General features: G+C 25.2%; 1 protein-coding gene across 2 annotated transcripts; it reads right to left on the reverse strand.

Annotated features, from left to right (window-relative positions):
- Window positions 1-13,924: 13,924 nt before the first annotated feature.
- LOC128962193 (uncharacterized) lies at window positions 13,925-21,465 on the reverse strand. 2 transcript variants are annotated; one of them, XM_054308547.1, is made up of 6 exons: window positions 20,830-21,465; window positions 16,941-17,131; window positions 16,749-16,881; window positions 15,942-16,051; window positions 14,417-15,449; window positions 14,143-14,331 (listed from the first exon to the last, which is right to left on the reverse strand). In XM_054308547.1, the coding sequence occupies exons 1-6, from the start codon at window positions 21,224-21,226 to the stop codon at window positions 14,213-14,215; spliced, it is 1,983 nt and encodes a 660-aa protein (XP_054164522.1). In that variant the 5' UTR covers window positions 21,227-21,465; the 3' UTR covers window positions 14,143-14,212. The 2 variants fall into 2 exon arrangements, with proteins under 2 accessions (XP_054164521.1, XP_054164522.1); XM_054308546.1 differs by having other exon boundaries at window positions 13,925-15,449.
- Between the last annotated feature and the right edge of the window lie 128 nt (window positions 21,466-21,593).

Consider the following 21,593-nt stretch of genomic DNA (forward strand, 5'->3'; position numbering starts at 1 on the left):
CATAAGTGAATATGAAATGTAAAAAATGTTTTATACATAAAATCAATAACAATTTCCTATAACTTGAATTGTATTGCATATATAAAAGTTATGTATAAATTCATAACTTTTCACAACATATACTCCACTACTTCAATGAGTGTGCCATAAGCTGTGGCTGAAAGAGAAAGTATTGCAAAAATATTAAATTATATTAGAATTATATGGCTTTTAAGTACAATAATAGGCTTTAAAAAAAGTTGAGACCTGTTATTACATTTTGGTTATAGAAAATAATGAGTGAGTGAAGTGTGTGTATGTGTGTGTGTGTGTGTGTGTGTGTGTGTGAGAGAGAGAGAGAGAGAGAGAGAGAGAGAGACCAATTGACAAGTGAATACATTAGTGATGAATAAATCTTAAACATAACCTAATGGCTAAATTTTGGGCGTTTGCCTAAACTAAATGGCAATACTATGGTATATGATGTGTGTATAAACTTTAAATATTATGTATCATTCATTTATTTTTCAATAATAAAATATTTCCTAATAATGATAAGTACTTCTAATATTATATAAAAAATTGTTAGTATTTTAGATATTGCTTTTTATTATAATAAATAACAATGTTTAAAATTATAAAATTATGTACCAAAAAAACAAAATGATAGTCCAAACTATTTGCCAAATAATTTAACACCCCTTAAGTGACTTTCTGTGACAGATAATTATAATTTTGGGTTAAAATTAATTTTATGACAAAAATAGTCCCATATTTATATGTATTTATTGATCATTAAAAGTATGGATTGGAAAAAATAGGATAGTTTAATATAATTTATATTAATAGCTTCCGAAATATTATATTATTGTATTTTTAATATATATATAATATGCTGCATATATTAAATTACTAAATTGCCAATAAATTATTACATTTATTTTTTATTATAAAAGATCTTTTAGTTTGTTTCCCCTTTAATAATAATAGTGTTTAAAAAAGTATTATTAATATTTAATTTATATTGTATTTTATATTACATTATATATATATATATATATATATATATATATATATATATTGTACTAAATTATTTACTATAAAAATGTGTGCTTAAACTTAGCAACATTTTGGTTAACCATTAATTGAAAGGCAAAGTCCTGTTTATTGTTTATTATTGTTTTTAGTGTTTGTTCATAAAAATCAATGCTATAATAAAATATATAAATAAATTGAATGAAAATATATAATTTATTCTCAAGAATTGAATATAAAAATTCATGTGATTTGTATCAAAGCGTGAAAATAAATTTATACTTTTGTTTAACTGTTATTATAGATGTTATTAGAGATTTTTTTTAGGTAATGTTTCAAAGACTATCGTAGTTTAAAATATCAAACACTATAGCCATTGACTTTAAATATTTCACTTTTTTCAATATTTTATAACTTTTATATGTTTTGTCGTTTAATATTAGTAAAGCGGACTTGAATTTAATATTAAATATATATATATAAATATATCATAATATATATGAAAAAACATAAAAATTGTGAATTCTGGGGAAAACATTAGTTTTCAATTGCTTTATATACAATATGACCAGAGAAACTGTATGCAATTGGGCACCGGTATGAGAGCTGGGGATATGGTGGGCACTATTGCTAATATAAATGTATTACACAATCTGTGTATTGATTTTTAAATATAAGACAATTTTAGGCAATTTATGTGAAACTCTAGTGAATATGTGTGAACATAAGTGACTGAGATGTGTGTGTGTGTGTGTGTGTGTGTGTGTGTGTGTGTGTGTGTGTGTGTGTGTGTGTGTGTGTGTGTGTGTGTGTGTGTGTGTGTGTGTGTGTGACTGAGAGGACAGGGAGAGTGTTAAAGGGAAGAGTCGGAGCACATATGCGATGACACGAATACAAATGTGAGGACAAATAAATCATCAAATGTTAGCTCTTCTCCAATCAAATCTCAATAATAACAATAAACATACAGTCAAAACATATATTGCATACAATTATTAAAACTAAATATTCAATAACAGTATAGTCTTTCACAGAATATATTTTTAGTAAATATTCCATCAAATAAAATGAAAACTTTTTTTTTAAAAATAAAATAAACTAAAAACTTGTTAAATATATTTAGACATAAATCACAAGTCTTTAAGAGGTTGTGTGATATTATGCTTTATATTTTTTTGTTTCATTTTGATTGTTGGCTTAACTAATAAAATATTCGAGTCATGTATTAGTCGGTCTCTGTTGCCATAAATATATTTAATTATATAATGTTATTTATCCAACAAATTGTATTTAAATGTCACTTAAATATATGCATTACAAATAATAAACATTTGTCCCAAATGTTATTTTATTGAAGTTTATAAATGATGTATTATATATATATATTAAGTTATTAATATATGTTATATTTGTTATTTATGTTATATTTTGATAAATATTTTTTAAAAAGACCTGTTGAATAAAATAAATATTTTATGTAATAAAAACAAATTAATTCTATTAAAAAATTGCTCATAAATTTTAATTTAATTTTTTTCAAACTTATGTTTTGAGGCAAACAATTACAATGTGTTGCAAAATATTGTTTAACACAAAAACAAAATAAAATGAGAGAAAAATGTATTGTTTTTAGGAACTGACTGAATGACTGACTGTTTACTCTCTAAGTTGAGAGATGTAACCTAAAGATAGAAATTGTTTTTAGAGCACAACTATAATAACATAACAATAGTTTGACGGCATTTGAAAAGTACCGTTGCGTTGAAGTGTTAGTCCTGTTAAAGGAGTCTCTATGTGTTTATCACTGACTGTGCTGTAGAGCCAACTGTTTTAAGAAAGAAAGAGAGAGAGAAAGAAAGAGAGAGAGAAAGAGAGAGAGAGAGAGAGAGAAGGCATTTATTGGCCGTTCATTTGCCACTTCGTCGACCACATCGTTATAACGAATTATTTTCGGTCTTATAATTTGCAAACAAAATTAATACCAACTTTTCGCTACACAATCAGTGTAGTGATCAAACAAACCAATAAAATATTATATAAACAAAGAAATTCTCTAAAATAAAAAAAAATTATGTTATCATTATTAACACTAACAGTGCTTTATTAACTAACATTGAGTTACATATAAAGTAGTCATTCAATTGAATATAAGGTTTTACGGTAACACTCTTTAGCTTCAATTGTCGTAATCCTAAACAAACATTTATATATACTATTATTTTAGTTTTAAATATTTTATTATTATATATAATTTTATTGTTTGTGTAAATCAAATGAATCAATGAGAAAATATTATACTAAATAAAATTAATAAAAAGCCTAATTAAATAAAATAAAAATTATTACATAAATGCAACTTAATATATAATAAGAAACTTTATACTCAATATTATCATATAATTTATTTTTTAAAAACAAGATATAAAAAGAGTTAATGCACACACTTTGATAGCTATTTTTATAAACAAAATGCAAATAATAAATTGAAATACAAATTAATGCTTACATTTTTAGCCCAAAAAACATTTGGTTTCTTTATAAGAAATTTTTTTTGAACTCATAATACTGTATATATTTTCACAGCCAAAAAACTGTCGTTCCTCTAGAAAATAATGATATAAAAAATTAAGTCAAAACGTACAGTACTTAATAGTAATTAATAAGTAAAAAAAAGAGTTATATAAAACATGATGTTTGGCTGTTTAACAATTAAATACAATTTAGTGCATCATTACTAACAATTTCATACCACATATGATCAGACACTTTTTGAAAGACAAGTTTTTTAGTTTAAAATATTACTTATAAAATTTTGGCACTTTTTTGAAACATTTCAATGATTTCATTGTAGTGTACAATATTATACATACTATAAGCCATGTAAAACTTGCTTAAAACACTATGTTTTATTATATTTATATGAATTCATCAATGTCACTTTTTATGTCATCTTTTAGTATCTAAAGGCTTCACTTGACAATTAAATAAGTTAATGATATTTTTATTTGAATAGTACTTATAGTTTTTATAAACATTTTTTTGAGTGTTTTTATTTAAATTTGTTATATATATATTTATTTTTAATTATTTTTTTGTAGAAATTTATTAGTGTTGTTAATATAATTTTTAAAAAAATAATATTTTACACACATTTAAAATATTAATAAATCAATCGATCAGAGTTTACAAATATTAAATATAATATCTTTTAACAGCAATATTTTTGTTATATTAATTTAACAAACTTTTGTTTTTTAATAATTTTCTTAATTAACAGTAAAATCATAGTTAAGAGAAAATTAGAGATAGAAAACAATGGTATGGAATAGACATGACAGTGGGTGAGACCTAAAATAGCTGCACACATGCATACGCTTACCATTTCCTGTATGGTTAGCCCAAAGAGAGAGAGAGAGAGAGAGAGAGAGAGAGAGAGAAAGAGAAAAAGCCATCAAAATCTATATATCATTTATTGCATCCAAACTTTTTGTGTTTTTTTAGAGCACAAAACTTTTGTTCCAAAAACCAATGCCAAACAATTAGTTATTTTATATAAATAAAAAAAATAAAAATTTAGTTATTATTTATAATTCTATTTTGTAATTTTATCACTATATTAATTAAATTGTTTTTTATATTTAATTATAAAATTAATTAACGAAAAAGCGTTAATGCTAATAATAATAATAATATGTTTATTAAAAACAGTTGTTTAATGCACTCGCTTTTTTAAATACATGCACACATATATTTCAATTATATTTTTAAATAATAGTAAGTATTATATTAAATGATAAATTATAAGCAGTTTGTTGGCCACTAATTATAAAAATATTTTTAAATAAATGAGTGATGAATTGAAAGTCAAGAATAGTTTTTCATTTGCTTTCCAAATATACTGTAATTCAATGACTATGTAATTGTATTATTATTTTGGAAAATCTGTTTCTTTCATTATTCTCTATTTTACAATAGACTTATACTTTATACTAAAAAAGTAGACTAATGAAGCTAATGGTGTATATATATGAGTGAGTGAGTGTGTGTGTGTGTGTGTGTGTGTGTGTGTGTGTGTGTGTGTGTGTATGTGTGGGGGCTTAATGTTTTTAAAATCATGTTTTATAATTAGCACAAAACCAGTAAAATGAGCCAAACATTTAAAAGATTGTTATTTATATTTAAAATTAGTTTGCATAGGAAGTGTGTGTATGTGTGTTGAGGAAAGACAATAAGTTGTATGTTATGACATAACAAAAATATGAGACCTAATCCCCGGTTAAGTTTGAAGACCTGATGCCAAACGTCATGTGTGTTAAGTGAATCCCAAATCTCACGTCTGAGTCCCACATTTCTCCTCCAATTGATCTCTTAGTAACACTGATTATAAAATCAAAAAGCGTACCAAACTTTAGCTTTTCAAATAAAATAACATATTTTTTAGATTTTTGAGTTTTATTTTGTACATACATTTAATACATTTTTTTTTAAAAAATCAATTGTATGTGTGTGTGTGTGTGTGCTAAACATATCGTTCCCACAAACTCTCTCTCTCTCTCACTCTCTCTCTCTCTCTCTCTCTCTCTTTCTTTCTTAGCCACAGCTGTTTGCTAAAAACCTTTATGGAATTTATAATGATTTTCAATATATATAAAAAACTTATCTATCAATATATGAAAAATTGTTGCATTTATGACTAATGATTGACACAAACTATTGGTCTAACCATTTATGATATCATATCGTAAAATATTTGTTGGACAATACACGACATAATATTTTGTGTTAAGATTAAAAAAAAAACTATTTTTCTTGTATTTTATAATTATTTGACTGAAAATTGACAAAACAAAACAAAAGACAAAATATTTACTTTATGACCAAAAATATATTATTTTCAAGTGATTTGAAGTGTAAATTCACCGTTTTTTTAGTAGGAATTTAGTGAACAATTAATAACTTAAAAGCAATAAGTCATTGAGTGATACATTAGTTCATAGAGATTAATGCAAAAGTCTTTAAATATGTTTTTCGACACCAAAAGTGTCATCAATTTTGTTGTTATGATCTAAGATGCTCTCTCTCTCTCTCTCTCTCTCTCTCTCTCTGACATTCATTCATTCAGTTACTCACTAACTCATATACTGTATAGTTATCACTAATATTTAGAGTTTAGTACAGAATTTATGGTACATTAGATGAGCCAAAAGTAAAGTGAGAATTATAAGAGTGTTAATAGCGATTAAAATTATATTTATATCTATCATATTATTATATAATGTGTTACAAGATTTTTAGTAGATATATGACTGTAAGAATCCAATTCACACCTCTTCGTGAAAAACTGTTGACTGTATGTCATAAAGTGTTTTAAAAAATGATAAACAAAACCAAAATAGATAGTAAATTACAGTAAGTTTCTCAGTTTCATTCACTGCGAGTGTCTAATTAGGGATTGAAAAGACATTAAACCAGTTATTTGGATTCATTTTGTGTGTCGCTATCGCTAGTGTATAGTATTATATATATATTGTATATAAATATATGATAAGTTTAGACTACAATATACAGTATATGTGCTTTGCGTTTATCACATCAACTAAATTGTTGCTCACTTTTTTTGTGTGCAAACTTTTTTTGCCGTTATTTTTAGGCTATCTCTGAGGTCACGCTTATAAACATCGGGAAAGATAGGGACTCTCCTGAGCATCAATACTATACACTACTATACACTACTCTCCGCATATTCTGACAAATTATCGCACATAACATTGTCTAACAATAAGATCCGTATAAATATGATCTTCAATTTGAAAATAATTGGTCACAAATATTCTGTTAATTAGGTTTTTCCTAAAAAAGTTAATTATTTTTAGTATTTTTTAAATATTATATGAAAACTATCATTTAAAACTTAAATTATTTTTTAAAGATAATATTTATTACAAATTTGATTACACAAAACACCGCTAAATATATTAATTTTAGTCATTTCCCGTCGAAATTAAATCTGATTTTTGATAAACAAAAATTGATAAAACAAATATATTTTTCAGTTATTAGATTGTAAATTATTACAAAATTTATAAATTAATGAATAATATTATTTATGATTTATATTAATATTAGTGTATTACTGATAAATATTTTATGTGTTTCCAATTTATCAGAATTATATATATCATGATATTGTAAAATATTTGTTAGCAGTAATTCAATAGAGTATATACTGTACTAAACTAATAGTAATATAAAGAGTTAGTAGTTAGGATCGGGTGATGGCTTTATTGCTTATCCTAATAATCTAAAAGTAAAGCCACTTTCGAGGGGTCAGTTGGCATAATAAAAGCTGTTTGTGTTAAGAGATGGGAATGGACTCACAAAATCCTAATGTGTATCAAAAGAGGACATTCAATAAACAAATCGATTCTCTCTCTCTCTCTCTCTCTCTCTCTCTCTATATATATATATATATATATATATATATATAGTATTAATACAATGATATGTTTGTGAAATACTGTCGACATTTATAGCAAATTTACGTTAATTTAATTATTATATCGTTTCACAAATGGTTGTCCAATATTTAGATACTAATTCAGAGGTCTAAATAAAATTTTTATCAAATGTGTAAACTTTTGGTATTGACTTCAATATTATTATGCTTTTGTAATACACAGTGTAATACTCTGTCAAAACACAATAATCATTAAATTTTCTTTAATACTCTTTTTCTCTCTTCTTAAGTAATCTAATCAGACATTAACAGAGAAACTAGTGTTCAAAACTCTGGCACAAGTATTAGCTATATGTCGACGCTTTAAAAATTTAAAAAAACTATGACTGAAATAAAAGAAAACTGGAAAAAACCATAAGTAGTTTGTTATAAATTATTTCAATCAATATAACAAACTATTTTAGATGGATATAATTGATTGAATTTATATTCATTATTGTCATATAAAGTGAAAGTTATACTTAAGTTTAACTTTTTTTAAAACTCAAACTATAAATTATTTGGCAAAACATTTTAGAAAAACAGATTTGAAAGTTAAGGCCATCTCTGTATATAAATGTTATCATTTAATCGTTTCTAAGATGTAATACTAGAATGAAGGCATCACTCAATCAGATAAAGGCATCAAAAGATGCGGTCTTTGACTCAAATATATCACTGTTTTAGCCATAAATGATATAATTTTGTCGCAAATCATAGTTATCGTGATTTCATGCGTTGATGACTATATGAGTTCCTAATTCTGATGCAATTTCTCTTAACAGACAGTGCTTTATATTGTCATTGAATTTATTAAAGAGAGAGAGAGAGAGAGAGAGAGAGAGAGAGAGAGAGAGAGAGAGAGAGTAGTAGTAGTAGTAGTAGTAGTAGTAGTAGTAGTAAACACTTGTCTTTGTATTTGGAGTCAACTCTACTTTCTATTAGAGTGAATAAACATCACAACTCTGTGTCCCAAACATCCCAACAAATGCCATATTAGTGAACATACAAGTGATCGCATCGTTGCTTACTTTAATCAGATAAAGGGCTGCCATTAGTTAATGAGGCCCTCCCTGTCCTCATCAAAATATTTTGTTCTCAAATTGCATCCAAATTATAGTAATGAAAGTTTACTTTAATTATCTTTTTGTTATTTTTTAAATCTATTGTTTTTAAAGATTATTTTGTATTTAAAGTTAACATTTTTTCAAATTTCAATTTCCTCGTCATACACATACACATACACATACACATACACATACACATACACATACACATACACATACACATACACATACACATACACATACACATACACATACACATACACATACACATACACATACACATACACATACACATACACATACACATACACATACACATACACATACACATACACATACACATACACATACACATACACATACACATACACATACACATACACATACACATACACATACACATACACATACACATACACATACACATACACATACACATACACATACACATACACATACACATACACATACACATACACATACACATACACATACACATACACATACACATACACATACACATACACATACACATACACATACACATACACATACACATACACATACACATACACATACACATACACATACACATACACATACACATACACATACACATACACATACACATACACTCTTTACAAACATTTAGGGCAAATTAAACTAAATATATTTTTGTTAAATTAAGGTTTCACGCTTTTTATTTTTATTAAATATTTAGATTAACATTGTTAATCATTAATACAATTATGATAATTTATCATTACTAAAATTAACAGTAATTTAAATATTAGATTTAATTAACACTATTTGTGCAATTATTACTAATGATACTGTTTATAAATTTTAATTTAATTTTTTTTGTTTTGTTTTAAAATAAATAATAATAAAATATAAAACTTATTTATTTATTGTAAATGTTTAGCACTTTTTTTGTTACAAACAAAAAGGTTTATCACATCTGTTGCCAATTATATGACTTATTATATAATGCATTAAACTTTTCTCACAATATTTTATCTAAAATCTTATATTCTTTAACATTTAGATTCATAAGTAATGATTTTGTTTATTAAAGGATTAAATTCTTAGCGAAAAAAATCAACAAAATTAGTGATAATGTATTTCAATATATCATAATTAATTTCAATATCATTTTTTAATTGATTGCTAACGATTAAGTCTATCATAATTACTGCAACAACAAAAAACAAATACTATGTATAAAAACACATGTATTTCTTAAATTGAAAACTAATTAAAAAATCAAATATATATAAACTTGTGTTAAAACAATGAATTAAATTATCTAATGTGTGTTTTTATTGAGTTTTAAGTATAATTTTAATGAACAAACAAATGAATTAATTTTATAGTGACTTATTTTTCTCTTATCTTTAATCTTGAAAAAATAATTGTTTTTAAAAGCCATAATACAGTATATCAGGTTTTAACTTAATTTGTTTTATTTTAGTTAAAAAAATTCTTGAATAACAATAGAAATATTTAGATTTTTAGTACATAAGAGATCTAAATAATGTATAATAACATTGTAATTAAATTTATAATGTTATCATTTATTTAAGTTACCGGTAATAACTAGATTATAAATATACATAAATATAAATATTGTATCTTATTTTTATTTTTATTAATAAATATTTATAAATTTATCTTAGAATTATTTCAATACTTATCAAAACTTTTGATAATTAAATGCTTATTAATTTTAAAAAAGAGTTACACAATAATAATATCAATAATCAAACTAAACTTTTAAATAAAATTAATGTAAATGTTTTATCAAACATTAACTTTTGTTACTACTGTACTGTAAAAAATACAAAAAGCAAAGTCCTTTATTTTATACATAACTGTCCCCAACTACACAAATGAGACCTACAAACAAATGAGTGCCTCAATTGAATGAATTTTGTTTGATATTATTTGAACAATGATTGATATAAACAAAAAAAAATCACTTTTGGTTGCCTTTTTTGGTGATTGCAATACAATAGTTGGACTCACGTAAGGGCTCTCCTAATAAGTAATAAGTCATATACAGTACTTATCAGCAAAAAACTTGTATTTTTAAAATCTATTTTATTTTATATACATATACAGTACATTGTTTTTATATATATATATTTCAATAAACAAAATTATTTTAATAAAATTGTATGAATAATAGAGAAAGTCATGTATTGTATGGTATGTTTTATGTGCCGGGTTTTAGATGATTGCCCTAAAGGCATAAGTGGACAGACAATATTGAATATTGTAATATACGAGTGATTGGCCATTGAAACTAACTTTTTTAGGGGATATTATTAATTGAAAGTTTAAATTTCAAATATTGCTCGATATTCGGGTGAAACATACATTGAATTCTTGTCTATTCATACATGTCTTACTTATTTGAGTTTTTTTATATAAAAATGAAAATTATAATATGCTTAATATGATCAAGGTTATTCATATAAATTTATATACATGTATATAAAGTTAACTTATTCATACAAAAAAAAATTAATTTGCAATTTTAAGATATGTATGGCACGTATAGCCCAAATGATATCAATGATTACATAATCGGATGTATAATATAAGAAACAACTCATTGAATCTCCTCATTGCCATCACTACTGGTGTTTTAAATCGAGATAATTACACATTGAATATCAAATTAACAGATTTTAAAAATAGATTGATTTCTTACTTAAGCCAAATCACATTAACCAACCCTTGTGTGTGTGTGTGTGTTAGCACACACACACCCCAATAATACAGCTACTGTTAATATTACTTTAATTATATATAAACTTTTTAAACCCAATGATGATATTAATATCGTAGCAAAATTTAAAGACAACTTTTATTTTTAATTATTAGAGAATCAACTGAAAGTTATTCAACTAAATACTGATATTAATAATTAACATTAAATAACAAATTTCTGAAAATTTGACAATAAAACACTTGATCTTAAATTAATTTAATTTACAATTTTTATTTTTACAATTAATACATAAAAATTTTCATATTAATTATTATTTATATGTTTTCTATGTTGAAATAAAATAAACATTTAACCGTAAATAGCATCAAAATATAATAATATAACAATATTATAACAATATTACATTAAACATAATAATAACAAGTGTTTAAGAGATTATATTAAGTGAATGCGGTTTCATAAATATATAACATATTAGAGATTATGATTTAAGATTTAGTGAAATACTAATATATTAGTGAGTAATTTCCCGATGAGATTATTATTATTATAGTATTTGCGATACAATAGTAATCATAATAATAATAATAAGTAACTGAGTGTTGAACAGTTAGCTAAACATTTTGCAATAGAAATATAGAGGTTATCTTATAATATAAAAGTATTGGTATATTATATAAAGCATTAATTTCAATAGTTATATAATAGTGTAGACAAAAGTCCATTTACTAACTTATAAGACATTGTAATATAGTTGTCATATTAGACTGACCGGATGTTAAGGCATATATAGAGAGAACAGTTATATATAAATCGGTCGACACTGGCTTAGAAAGAAAGAAAGAAAGAAAGAAAGAGAGAGAGAGAGAGAGAGAGAGAGAGAGAGAGAGAGAGAGAGAGAGAGAGAGAGATGGGAGCTCTTGAGCCGATCATAAAAAAGTCGACACATATTGTATGCCTCAATAAACTGAACAATATGTGAGTTATATGTGACGATATGAGTATATGATATGACAATACATAACTAAACTCTGCGGAAACTGGGCTCACAATACCCGTGCAATCAGTCGTAACAACTATGAGATGATAGAAGAGATCTGAGAGACAAACAATTGGAGTCTCTTTTGGGTTCGCAATCACTCAAACTTAAAACACGATAATAATGTCATCAGATTTATGCCATTCCCTAACCATTCCCTTACATTCACTACTATTTTCCATACAATATCTATTCATATCTTAGTTTTATTATTTTCATATAAATATATCTATTTCTTTATATATATATATATATATATATATATAAAACTTTATTATAAAGTTAAAGCATAGAATTATATCGTATATTATATAGACTTAAAGCATTACACCTCAGTTACTAAATATGTTTTTTCGATTAAATCAATATATAAAACCATTTTTATTACTTTTGCAATAATTTTTTTTTATAATTGATAAAAATATTGAATAGTTTTTATGTTTTTTATGTATATGTTTTTAAATTATCACTTTTTAAAAATAATTTGGAAGCATATTATATTAGTAAAATTATTTTACTAGTATTTTTTTATCAAAAAAAAAATCGGTAATTGTTTGGTTAGTTTTCAAATACAAATTATTTCAAAAATATGAAAAATAATTTAAGTTTTGATTGTTAATACACTATACAGTAGTAATAAAAACTACTGTATTATCGTTATGTTGTTATACATGACATCTATTGGTTAATAAATTTAATAGATTTTATCAAAATTGAGTTTTTTTAAATATGTAATATTAATATAACTTATAAATATTTAAATCCAATAATATTCCCTATATATAAAAACTAATATAATATTTTTTAAAATTTAATATAATTTATTTGTTATTTAAGTAATATAATCATATAAAGCACACAAAAAAAAATGATAAAATAAGTTCAGTTTATTTTCACAGATATTAATTTTTTTTATCAATAATTACTTTCAAATGATATGTTAGTTAAATAATTTTTAGCACTCTTTGTAAACTGTATTTAAATCATTTCTTTAAAAAATCTTGAAAATTCTATTTAAATCAATTATTTATTTAATATATATATATTATATATATATTATTAAATTGATTATTATAGTTTTAAGATTTTTTTCAAACAAAATTATTACCAAAAGATGTCATAAATGGTTATATTTATTGTCGAAATACTTTTACCAGTTTTTAAAAAATTAAATTAAATAATTCATACATTCAAATAAAAATATACGACTAATTAATGAGTGTATTGTCTGTTATTAAATGCATTTTTTATGTAACAAAAAAAACCTAATTTGCTTTCAATGAGTTATCAAATTACTGAATCAATATTACGGTACTATGTATTGCTAAACTGTGACATTGAAAATATTATTATAAAAATTATCGTTTATTTTATAATATTATAAATAACATTATAAAAATCGATAAAATTTTTAGATTATAATAACAATAACTTTTTATTTAATAACTGTGTATATATCATATATCATATATATTTTTATAAAGTAATTTTTACATTAATTATAATAATTATAATTAATTAAATCTACATTATATTTCAATATAATATTTTCCTAATTTTTTTAAATACTAAACGTCACTAACAATTAATAACATCTCTATCTCTGTCTAAGCTATCATCAAATGGTGAAGATTTTCTTGAAATTTCTTGTAAATCCACTTCACTTCTAAAGGATGGAACGGCACTAATCATATTCTTCATATTCAGTTGTTTTTGTTCTGATAGGGAACGGGTTAGGTTGGGTGGTGTTGGCGCCGGATGTTTCTTATAAGACCGTCTTCTGATGGTTCCACTCATCGATGCTGTTGTGGAATGGGTTGGTGTTTGGGGTAGGGATGTGGAGGAAACGGATAGGTTTAGCGATGTTGGACTCGTACTGCTTGTTGTGGTCGCCGGTGGCGGTGGCGGTGCCGTTGTTTTCTTACGTCTGCGCGGTGAGAGACTGTCGCTGAGATTGGATTGCGAAGACTGGGATCTATGGTTTACAGTCGATTCAATATCAGCTATAGTTGTAATTAAATGACTGCTACTTTTACTACTACTTGTGCAGCCGTCCTGACCTTCATTTCCTTCTGAGATGACATCGTCGTCCACACGATGTCTTCGCATTTCATTTGAATTGGACAGCTCTTCCTCGATGATGACACCGGCTGTTTGTCTATCTTTGTCGGGATGTCTCTCATTCATGTCTTTCGATTCTTTTTCTTTAAATTCTTTACAATCATCGCCATTATGTGCCATAAATAGCTTCGGCGACGTACACGTGGACTTGTGTTGGGCCACAGCATCCGAGGCGTTTGTGCGCATCCGAGGCGATGAACCGTTAGATATATAACTGGGTGTCTGATTGTGACTATGAGTTGTCTCGTGTTCCGTATAACTTCCATCAGAACTGAGACCTCTTCGATGTCTTGAATTATATGAAATCTTTGCTCTTCGCCTTTGTTTTCTATGCTTTCGCTTTCGTTTATCTTTTATTCGTTTCTTTTCCCTCAATGAAGAAGGATTTTGTGCAAAACATGCGACCAATGACTTGAATCCATCGGCCATAGTCGCGAAACCACCGAATTTTGTTTGATAACTGCGATCAGTGTCGCTGTCATAATCTGATTCATCGGTCAGAACTCCTCGAGCAATGTAGGGCTGCGGAGAACCACTCGATGGCAGACTAGAAATAGAGAGATCACTTCCGCGACGCTCTTTAAGAGGATAATTAAGAAACGGAAACGATTCTTGTGGTTGTCGTTCAGCACTTGTGGCCACCGGAACAGCATTGCGTTCGTCATATATTGTCACAGATTTACGCCGTGCCATCGTCTCTGTTGGAACTGTCTTTAGAGATGTCACATCTGTTTGTGGTAACCAACTGCTTCCGGGATAAGTCAATGGTTTGTTAGCTGAGGGAAGATCTTCACCGCCGCAACACATTTTGCTGTGCGGTTTGCTCGAGAAGTGACACATATGAGCCGTTCCCGGATCCATCCATTTGGGTTTACCCTTAGGTCTACTTGTTTGACATAAATGAGCGCACGGGTGGTTACAACTGGAGCACTGACAGTGCTTTAAGTTAGTTGTATGCACGTCATGGCCCACCTAATAATACATGCATTTCTTTTAGCGTTATATCAAATGTATTCATATTATAAATTGATTTTATTGGGCGATCAAAATGTCAAAAATGCAATCATCACTACTATTATTGTCGTTACAATTCATGCAATCGTTTGTGAATTACAACTGATTTCATGCGATTAAGTTATACTAATAGTACAGTATTACTATACGTGTTAAGCATTTCATTAGACACTAAAGAAAAATTATATCAAAAGAAAAAAAAGAAAGAAAAATAAAATGAAAATATATTTTTGGAAATTATCATAAAATCAAATCAATATTTTTTTATAGAAATTTTATTATACAACAGAATATATTTTAATAAAATATTAAATAAATTCCAAATTTATGAATAAAGTAAACACATATACAGTATATAAATTGAATGTTAAAAATATTTTCAACTCAAAAAATTCTGTCAAATGAATACATTGATTGAAATATAGTGAAAAAAAAACAGTTAGTCCTTACATGATGGGGTGCATTCAGTGAACAGTGCTGTACAACAACACTGGGAGATCTCTGGATACTAATGAGTTGACCCGGTTTTAGCTGCACTGACATCCTTGAGAGCATAGTTCCTGAAGTTATCAAATTATAATTCATTAGATAATGTTATTTTAGAGACAAATGTCTACAAATAAAACAAAACGTTAAAATAATATAAAAGAAATAAAATATATAATTACTTAATTCAATAGAACTGTTTAAAACTGTTATTTTTCATTGTGTGAATGCAATTATTGTAAAAAACTATGGTTTTAATGCAAATAAATGACTTTTTTGTAATAAAAGATTTAATTGATTTATCATTAAGTTTCATTCAACTCATAATTAAAAAAAAAAGTTTTTAGTTTTAATATTATTTGTTTTAAAAATAAAACGTGTTTTAAATCGATATTACATCTGAACAACAATTGTATATTATTAGTAGTTTTGTGAGAAAAATAATCATTTTTTCAAACTTATAAAACATGTCTCAAAAGCAATATATCTTGTGTTATACTTATTGAACGTGAAATTGACTTAAAGAAAATCAATTGAATGTTTTTCAATGATTGAAACAACTGTTTCATACAATAAAACTTTAGATAAAACAACTGTTTGTATATTATTTTATTATTTAAAAAATATTGTCGTAATGTTTTATTTTACAAACATATTTTTATGTTATATCTCTCATACTGTGAGTTGATTCAAAACTAATCAATTGTCAAAAATTGTTACTTTTAAACATTAAATCAACAACAAAATCTCAAATATTTAGTGGTGTTATACCTGATCGGGGTCTTCCAGCATAGTTGTCCACTTTGGTGAGGGCTGATAGAGGAAGAAATTTGGCAAAACTATCTTTTGCTACAAAATACCGGCGCCCGTCAACAGTACCGTCACCCGAACCAATACAGTTGTCCTTATATTAGAAGTCAACAAATTGTAATCAAAAAAATTATTATAAACAAAACAACTCACAAACTCAACACCAACTGTCCAATCGTTGGTCACTTGAGGCATACGTCCAATCCAGCGAACTGAGCCAAACTCCGGACCTGAGGTCTTAACCCAGGCTACTCTCTCACCTAATGATAGTGTAGGTGCTATGGGTTCCTCAAATATAGGCTCATCTGATGAAGAGCTGTTGTCACGCGCTGTTTGGTTCAGTACTGAAAGTATTAAAAAATTACTCAAAATTATTTATTTTTTGTATACACAGTTTGATTATATAGATAAATATATTTATTAAAATATATAAAAAGTTAATCATTAATTCTTACAAAAATCTATAAATTCACTGCAGGTTTGCATTGCATTTAATGGTATACAAACAAAAGGCAATTACTTGATTAGAGAATTTAGATGATCTTAATTTATTTTCAACACAAAAAATTGTTTTATATTTAATAACAAATGAAATAATAATTTAATAATACTCTGACATAAATATATATTTATATAATGTTTTCCTACAGAATATGAATACATAGAATAAGACACATTTTAATGTCATATAATACAAAACTAGAAATATTTTGATCAATAATAATCGATAATTATAGTAAATGCATGACTAGATTACTGTTAATACTGTATATAAATTATATTGTATTATATATTTCAATTCTAGTGCTTTTTGTAGTGAAATTCAAAACTCTTAAATAATTTATATTAGATTGTGTTTCACTGGCACTTAATGTATTTAATTTTTCAAAAACATATCCATTATTTAACAGTACTTAAAATTTTTATATTAAATTACCTCATATTAATTACCAGATAACTAAATCTACCAGACATTTATATTTATATTATTTATTATAGACTTAAGTTTACTAAAATAAAAATTCATAATTACATAAAAACAACTCAATTTTTAAAAATAAGTATACAGTGGTTCAACAATTATTACAAGCATACTATGATTTTTTAAAATTATTATTGTTAAATATATTTAGATCAGAAAAAATAGTTTATTTTATTTAAATATTTTTTAACATTTTGTTATATCAGAATTAAAAATTTATTCCGTCAATAACAACAAAAGTAAACTGTACTAAATGTTATAAAATTTAAAAATTAATAATATTATGTGCATTAATAAACAGTGCACTTATAATATAATAGACATTATTTTAAATAATTTCGTAAAATTGTCTGTTTAAAAATAACAATAAAAATATGCTATAATTAAAAATGTGAAATTATGTAAATTTAGTTATATTTTGTGATATTATGAAAAATACTAATATATAAATTATATACTCATACAGTATATAGTACTTTAAAAAAACAATTTTAAATATATCCAATTGAAATTGTAAAAATATCTAAATATTTCATATTAATGTCAAAATAATTTTAAAATACTACTGAACATTAAATATTATTGTTTTTTGTGTGTTATATAACTTATATACTACTAGAAGTACAATATTTAATAGTAAGTACTACTAAAATTTTATTATTTTTATTACACTTTTTATTTGTTTTTAAATGTCTTATTTAAATAATACAATTAAATTATATTGAATATTTTTTTAAAAATAAAAAAAAATTGCAATTTTCTATGGTAAATTATTATAACCAATTTTAAATTAATTAAATTACTTAATATTTAATCTTAATATAACTATAGTATTGTGATCATCAAATCATCTAATAGTAAGTTTAAATACCGTTATTAAAATATTGTTAGAGTATATTAAAAAGTTAAAAATATTAAGTTTATAGGAAAAAATAATAAATATATATATTATAAAATTATTCAGATATCATATAAATGTGGAAAAGTGATGAATAATTTCCGATTCATAAAAATAAATTTCTAATAATACGGGAAATGTAAAAATAGCCAAAAAAATCATTGTATAGAATTGTTTTTGTATATTCAGTATAATTTATTGCTAAAAACCATTATTTTTGTTTCAATATATCATATTCATCATTGTATAATACATCAACTTAACTACATTTTTATTGCATTAAAATCAGCAGTTTTTTTAAAAAAAGTTTATTTATAATAAAATAATTGAATCCAATTTTTTTATCCATTACTTGTTTTCAATTCAGTAAACTTTACTTAATTAGTACAATCTCTATTAAATCATAATTTTTATAATTAAACAAATTTGTATAAATATAATTAATTTAGTAAATAAGATTATTAATAATTTAGTTATTTTTAAAAGATAATTTGATAATCTTACCGTAAACTATTAACAAAACGCGCAAATATAGTCTAATTAACCAATTTTTAAAACACGAATATAAATCTGAACATAGAGTCACTATTAACGTTACAATATTATATTGCATTTGACTTTTCATATAACTTTTTTGGTTTTGAAATAACAAATAATACATATTATATATATATAATGTATATGATATAGTAATTCACAATTAGTTGCTGTTATTTATATAATGTTGTTATATAAAGATAAATGATTGTAAATAATTCATGTCAATTCATATATATATATATATATATGAATATATTTCACACCAAACACTACTGTATTTGTTGTGTGAATAATAATAATAATAATATCTCACATTTTGAAATATTGTATAAAACTATGATAAATCATCCATGAATTGTGTTATGAAATTTTTAAACACTTAATAAGGAATTTAAATTGAAAATTATAATAATAATAATAACGATTATAAAAATATATTAAACAAGTTGTTTTGCAAGATCAAAAATGATGATAAAAAATTATTTTACAAAATTGGACTTTTGTATTATTAATATAATCAATAATCATCACCAAAAGAGTACAGAAATAGTTAACAAACAAACAAAAAATAACAATAGCTTTGGTACCATTGATTTCAATAGTGATAAATATCTAAAAAATTGCATAAAAAGGGAAGTTTCACATAATAAGCGTATATAACTTTTAATCAATAACATTAAGCCCATGAGATATAATAAAATGTAGTTATTTTTGGTCATCAAAAATAAAGGCAAATGTAATTTATTTTATAAGCGATTAGAAACGTATCAAAAATAAGCTAAAACTCAATTTGTATAGAGTTTAAGCTATTTTGATCATCGATTATATCCATATTTCTCATTTGAAACAAATCTAATAAATCTAAGTTTTGTCAGTATTTTACTCTCAGATTAAGCTAAAAGTATTTTTTTTATAAATCACTAAATAATCAAATGAACAAATGTTTGTATATCTAAAAATATTTGTACTTTATATTTATTATATTTTGTTATTTTTATTTCAATACTTGTCTATTGTAATGTAAATTTATGTGATATAGCAAAACATACAATGAATATATGGTTTATTATATATACATATTATATACAGTATATATTTATACATGTACATTTTTAAATAGTTGCAGACAATTTTAATAATTTGACAACAATTAAGAGTTAAACGACAGGAAATATTTCATAATATTATCTGTTATTAAAATTTCAAACAAAAAAATCTTTTGTTACTTTATTATAACTAATTATTATATCTTATAGCATATATTATATATAAAAATCAATTAACTCAAGTATAATCACTTAATTTTTATATACAGTGTCATATATACACATATATATATATATTGCGTGATTTTTTGTCACTATCGTTGTAATAATAATAATAAGTAAAATATTAAATTTAGTAATAAAAGTATTTTCATCGTTAAATGCATGATATTATCTTTTTTTGTATGCAATTAAGTAAATGTTTCATAATATACAATATAATAGCTGTATATTAAATAATATATGTTTGCATTGAATTACATTAAGTAAAGAAAATAAAAAATATAAGAATAAAGAATAACAAGAATTGCAAGAATTTGATGTTTATATAGAGGACAGTCGTGTTTTAAGACATACCAGAGAGGAACTGCCCAAAAGTTGACTGTCGTTTTTTGGCCAAATAGGAGGGCAGGGCTTTCACGTCAATACTGTGTCGGGCGCCGCGGTTCAGGAACAGTGGCTTCGATAGTGTAGCCAACTTTGGTGGCGATCGCAGCGGCGAAGCCTTGGCTGTTATACTCGTGGGACTCTTTGGACTCTTTAGCGGTGACTTTAATTGTTGCAACTCTTTGTTTGGTTGCTCTTTGCATGGCGTGGCTGGAGATGTGGTCACTGTTGGTCTCAAATGTAGTGCTAATGGTTTTTGCGGTTCTTTGATTGAAAGCGACGAGAGTGGAGGCGGAGATTCACAGGTATTGTCTGTTTGTTGGCCATCGTCTTGTGGTTCTTCATTATTGGATTCGTTGGACATCATCGCCGCACTGACACTACTGACTGCACAGTCATAATAATCACCACTTAATGTATAACACGTATGAATATACCATTGATTACAATGATTGCAATGTTTGCCATATTATATGAATGTCTCACTGAATACTAGTGTTGTATATCATTGACTATTACTAATACAGTAGTATTAATATAGCATTGCGTTCACTATATTTTCCATTACATTGCAATGCAGTTGTGCAGTGCAGTGAAGTGTCACAACACTATAACAATCTAACGCAACACTAGTCTCAGCAAATCATATGCTGCTGAGCGTCAATAACGTGCACTTATTCGTACCGTTGACGACACTAATAAAATAGACGTAATTTATGGTTGAATTTGACATT

This window comes from Oppia nitens, unplaced genomic scaffold (genome assembly GCF_028296485.1).
Source record: "Oppia nitens isolate AA-2021 unplaced genomic scaffold, nextdenovo-longstitch-racon4-pilon3 scaffold6_pilon_pilon_pilon, whole genome shotgun sequence".
Taxonomy (NCBI): Eukaryota; Metazoa; Arthropoda; class Arachnida; order Sarcoptiformes; family Oppiidae; genus Oppia; species Oppia nitens.

Bases quoted from the DNA above. Each gene is read 5' to 3' on its own strand.
- LOC128962193 (XM_054308546.1), bottom strand. From the start codon at position 21,226: ATGATGTCCAACGAATCCAATAATGAAGAACCACAAGACGATGGCCAA. The intron at 16,052-16,748 runs GTATAACACCAC...TGATAACTTCAG, and splicing joins TGCTGGAAGACCCCGATCAG to GAACTATGCTCTCAAGGATG. The intron at 15,450-15,941 runs GTAAGGACTAAC...ATGTATTATTAG, and splicing joins CACTGAATGCACCCCATCAT to GTGGGCCATGACGTGCATAC.